This window comes from Sinocyclocheilus anshuiensis, unplaced genomic scaffold, assembly GCF_001515605.1.
Source record: "Sinocyclocheilus anshuiensis isolate Anshui unplaced genomic scaffold, SAMN03320099.WGS_v1.1 scaffold483, whole genome shotgun sequence".
NCBI lineage: Eukaryota > Metazoa > Chordata > Actinopteri > Cypriniformes > Cyprinidae > Sinocyclocheilus > Sinocyclocheilus anshuiensis.
Window position 1 is genome coordinate 79993 of NW_015552580.1, and position 5754 is coordinate 85746.

General features: G+C 38.3%; 1 protein-coding gene across 1 annotated transcript in view; it reads left to right on the forward strand.

Annotated features, from left to right (window-relative positions):
* The window catches only part of kdm2ab (lysine (K)-specific demethylase 2Ab), a 15182-nt gene extending 11944 nt beyond the window's left edge, over window positions 1–3238 (forward strand). The window contains exons 20-23 of the mRNA XM_016456061.1: window positions 695–858; window positions 939–1085; window positions 2062–2274; window positions 2373–3238. Coding sequence (XP_016311547.1) covers window positions 695–858; window positions 939–1085; window positions 2062–2274; window positions 2373–2554 — 706 coding nt within the window. The 3' untranslated portion in view covers window positions 2555–3238. The remainder of the gene's footprint in view (window positions 1–694; window positions 859–938; window positions 1086–2061; window positions 2275–2372) is intronic.
* Window positions 3239–5754: the final 2516 nt, after the last annotated feature.

Sequence of the window (5754 nt, forward strand, 5' to 3'; positions counted from 1 at the left end):
AAGCTTTTATGTTGGTGGAAAAATGCAGGAGGCCCTTAAAACTTTACGTTATATTGTTTACAGGTAGTTTATATGTTTATCTCATTACAATTTTGGGAAAATGGTTGGTGCTTTTTCAAGTGTACATAAACTAATGGAGAGATGGAGTATGTGTAGAGCAGCATTTACTGTGAACCGAGCCTCTCTGAGATGCTAAAAACACCAGCTCATTAGCTGCTCATGTGTAAATAAACACAGTGCCATGCTTCACTCTGAAACATGCAGCGAATATATTATTTTATTAAATCACAACCGAAGCAATTAGATATTTTTTTAATTAATTGTGCAGTCCTACAAATACTTCTCTGCAAAAAATCGGCCTTAAAATGTTGCTAAGATAACAGTATGCCACTCTAAGCATAAACATACCATGTACACACTGAGTAAATTAGTCGTTAATATCTCTTGGTGTTGCATGAAATGTCTATTTATACTCAACGTTTCCCTCTCTTTGTCGGCCATCTTGGATTATTGATGCAGTGCATTCTAGAATTACCTTCATCATGAAGTATACACTCAATGCTGCATCAGAATTTTGCCCAAACAAGATATCTTGCCCATGATACTTTAAATGTCGCCTATGATGGCAGCTCACTAGACTTTGGAACAGAGCAAAAATGTGTGTGTTTGTTCTAATACACTGGTGTGATTATAGGGGCTGTGACAAGCGTTTATGGACGCGGATCAGTCTGAGCCGCTGCCACTCTATAAGTCCACAGGCCCTCACGGGCATCATCAAACGGCAGCCTGTCACACTGGACCTCTCCTGGGCCAAAATCTCCAAGAAGCAGCTCAGCTGGCTCATCAACCGCCTGCCAGGTGCCTGTTCTCCCATCACCACTGCATCTGTTAATACACAGTACATTTTATGATATTACTCACAGGCAGCTCTCTCACAGGCCTTAAAGATCTGGTGCTATCAGGGTGCAATTGGGCGTCAGTCTCTGCACTGAGCTCTCCAAGCTGTCCTTTACTGCGCTCTTTAGACCTGAGCTGGGCCGATGGTGTCAAAGATGCACAAATCAGGGAGCTGCTGAACCCACCAGGTAATCCTAAGACAACTCAACTGTTATGTGTTGCTATTTCCTGTATTACATGGTGTGTGTGATATTGACAAAAAAAAAAAGTCTCAATATTTTCTGGGATTTTGATGATAATGATAATTAGACCGAGTGTGTTTGTGCTGGTGCCTTGGCTGGTTGAGGTCTGTCATGGACAGCTGACTGCCTAAGCTTGTCGTATTCTGTGCAGTGGTCCGTTCACAGCAGTATTTCAAATTAATTTCCATTATGGGGCAATATTTGTTCCCTTAAACTAATTTCAAGGTAATTTTTACCTTTTTTACGGGCATTTTACCTTTTTTATTTTTTTTATTATTTATTTTTTTTTTTTACTCTACTACATGTATGTATCATCTTTTGTCAAATTGTTACTTTTATCAATAATTTCAGTTACTAATTTATCTAAGTTCAGACACTGTTACAATTAACATCAACAAAATCCATCTTTGCACTGCAGTGGTGGCACAGAAGGTGCATCTGAAAATGCATGTATTTACACAGACTTTAATGCAGCTCAAAAGTGGGTTGCATGCATTTACAATTGCGTTTTTATTTATATTTTTTAAAAAGTCATATTTAATTATGAAATGGTTTTAAGAAATTGAAATGGTGATTTAAGTATGAAACACAAACCGGTAGTGGGTGGTGGCAAGTCACTGTCTTAAAGGAATAGTTTATATTTTGGGTGAACCATGCTTTCAATGAGTTAAACCATTGAGTCATTCGTTCAGCTGGCTGATTCATTTGACCATTTAATCATTCATTAAATTGATTCATTCAAAATGCAGATTCACTCACTTATAAAGCACTGCTATGTGTTGCTTGGAGATGCAAAACAAGACACAATAATACATGAGTGGCATACCTAATATCGTAATTTGTAATGATGTACAAACTGAAATGATCGTAGGCGATACTTATCGCACACCACTCCTTGAATCCCGTGTCTGTGTGTCTGTAGGCAGTGATAACCGTTCCCAGATGAAGAACATGCAGTGCTTGTGGCTGTGCGGTCTGGAGGTGACCGAAGCCACGCTGAGGCTGATCATCAGACACATGCCTCTGCTCACTCGTCTGGAGCTCTCGCATTGTCCCATCACAGATGGTGCTCTCAACCTCCTAAGTGCCGTGGGCTCCTCCACACGCAACACACTCACACACCTCAACTTAGCAGGTACGCAAACGCACACCAACCCATTTACAGCTCCCAAATAAGGAGTGGACACATTACACACGAATTAACCATTCTTCCCTGTTTGATGTCGTCGTCAGGTTGCAGCCGCCTGACAGACCGTTGTCTGGTGTATCTGCGGCGTTTGTCCTGTCTCTCCGTACTGGACCTGGGCGGCTGCAAAGGGGTCTCGCGGCAAGCGTGCGAAAGCTTTATCTCCGAGCTGTCTGTCAATGTCCTCTACTGCCTATCAGATGACAAGCTCATCCAGAGGATATCGTAAAACCCGCCCTCCTCGGGGAGAGAGAGACTTTGTGAATATTTGTTTGACTGAGAAGGACTGCAGAGTCCGAATGTGTGTGAGTGATGGCTTCTGTAGGTCTGTATGGAGGCTCTCTGTTTGACAGAGGACCGGGTTTCATGTATAGCAGCTTAGGAGGGAGGGGCTCAAAGCATCCAGGGTGGGGCTTATGTATAAATAGGTCTGGGTGATGAGTATTCTTTTGTAGTTAACTATTTCCCTTTTTTCTGTGTTCACACAAACACTGCAATTGGCAATCAGATCAGTTCTCAGGCCTGTCATGCCATGGGCTCTTCTATTAAAGAGATCAACAGGTGCTATTCCTTTACAGTTTGATTTCTATTTCAGAGCAGCTTTCTGTCTGCCTTTAAAAACCTTCGCTTCTACTGTTGTCTGATACTCTAATCCATTGTCCAGATCCTATCATCTAGACGCAGATTCATTTATCCTCTGTAGTGTGGAGGTTTTGCATTGCATTTCTTTTTTTTCCCCCCACTCATCCCCTTACTTTAAATGTCATTTTACTTGAGGAATACCTTTTTGTTCTTAATTCCTCTCCCTCCTTAATACCTGAGAGTATAGAGATATATAAATAAACACCCTTGTGTAAATGTATTCCTCTCCTGTAGTAGAAGTTTTTTCACTTTTTTTTTTTTTTTTTTTTTTTTCAAGAAAATAAAAATGATAAAAATGTGAGCTTGAATTTATTTGAATTAAGTGGAGATGCCGAAATCTGCATTGGTTAACCGATTAGCTAATTGCTGTGTAATTGGTTTCGATGACTTACAACACTGGATATAAATTAATTACAATGCTATTAAGACCTAGCTGCCCTGTGTTAGTATGGTGGGTAGTCATATAATGCACATAATTCATTTATTCATCATAGAATTTGGCAGCCGAATGTCTTCATTCAACCATCAACAGGGAAAAAGATTACAGTTTTTTTTATTGTTCCTGCCTAGTGTACAAATCTGATTTCAGAAGACTAATTTCAGCTCATCCCTGTTTTGATGCTGATAAGATTAACTTTTCAGTACGTCCTCTCTGTTCTCAGGTGGGTTTCTAAATTCAGTACATCCTGATGTCTGATCTCAAAATAGTTTATGAATTCAGCAATGTGCTATTCAGATTCTGTCTGGTTTTAAATGAGTTTGTACATTCAGGACACAAATGTTGTTTGATCTCAGATGTGTTTAAATTCAGCACATGATCCAGTCTAAGAAATCCCTGTCTGCTGTTATTTGGTGTCAGATAAATATCTGCTTCTGATGTTGTGGTCATTAGGGCTGGATTTTGGCAAATTTCACGATTCGATTCACAAGCTTTCGATCCGATTACTGATTCGATTCAATATCGATTAATTTGGATACATGTCATGTACAGTAAATGCCAAATTTTCTCAAGGAAAAAATCAACTAATGCTGTAAAATATAGCCTAACGTTACATGAGAGTCAGTTGGTACTACATTACTATAATATTGAAGGTTAAAATTGACTGATTTAAAATTACACTTAATGAAGTTTTTAAAATAGTTACAATTACATAATATTTCTCCTTCAATTCGTTTTTTTGAAATGTAAACACTGGTGGCTGTCATAAAACTTGATGGATTTATTCAAACATAAATTAAACCTTGAAGAACAGTAAAATTTATAATGAATGTTATAAGGTGCATATATTTAGCAAAATGCCCCTCTCTACAGTTTATTTTTCTAGCTTACTAATGAGTTTATGGTCACCGAATGTTTTTCTGAGGTAAATGTGACGTTACGTGACATTGTTTACAAGCCGTTATGTTGGCGTCTGCGCGGCTGAAACACTGATTGAGAGATTACTGATTACTGTCACTGATGAGACAGGATACGGATTGTAAAGTTACCTTCGGATGTTTAGTCATGTTTATTTTGTGCTTAAACTGGTATTAATGTGGAGGAGATGATCAGTTCACTCGCGCTGCTGCATCTGTTGAACTGAGGCGCTACAGCGATCTGTCACTCCACATTAAACAGCGCCAAAACGGCATTTATTGTTTGAATACTGCAATACAATGGACAGAATTTGAAATCTGAGACTGTTTCATATTAAAAGTACCAAAGCACAATGCTTATTGCGATATATTGGATGGGAAGTGCCCTTCAACGTTCCGCCCATTAACTGAAAACAGGCTAGAATAATCGATTCTTGGGATTTAAGAATCGATATCGTTCCGTAAAAATATCGAGATATCAATATTTTTTACCCAGCCCTAGTGGTCATGATGCCATCTGATTTCAGATAACTATAAATTCAACTGTTGCTCTATGATGATCTCAGAATGGTTTATAAATGGTCAAATGTTCATTAGAACAACCTGTCTATTCTAAGGTGGTTTTATAAATTCAAAACATCCCAGACTGCTGCAGTCTGATCTCAAATGTTTAGCGACATGCCATTCCAATTCCGGTCTTAAATTAATTTTATTAGACATGAAAATACATCTGCATTACACTTCTTTGTCAAGGATAACACAAAGCAACGACTTATTTCCTTTGTGGTCCTTGATATTAGAAGAAAACAATTTTTGTGACGACAGGCATTTTTGGCATACATTTCATACTAATTACAAAAAACATCATTTTCACTCTCAAACAGAGGCAATCTTCACAGCAGTACAATAATCCAAATCTGTCAAATTTTAGACTGCCCATCTAAAAACAACTTTTACTAAAACCCTCGTAATGTCATAACCTTAATGTCCAAAGGCAACTTATTCCACTCCTGTGCACCTGAATACGTCCATACAAAGCCTTAACCTTACATAAATTAAGATCCATCTAGTAAAATGACCATGTCATAAATCAATCAGCGGACCAAGTACGCTACCCAGCAGAACCCCATTATTTAAGACACAATATTCAAGACACAATGCCATCTGATCTCAGATGAGTTTATAAATTTAGCACATGATCCTGTCTGATCTCAAGTCTGTTTTATGTTAATTGATCTCAGATCAATTCTGTTTCTGATGCTGTCTGATCTCAGATCAATTTACAAAACAGGCATTTTTGGCATACATTTCATACTAATTACAAAAAACATAATTTTCACTCTCAAACACGCACCACAGAGGCAATCTTCACAGCAGTACAATAATCCAAATCTGTCAAATTTTAGACTGCCCATCTAAAAACAACTTTTA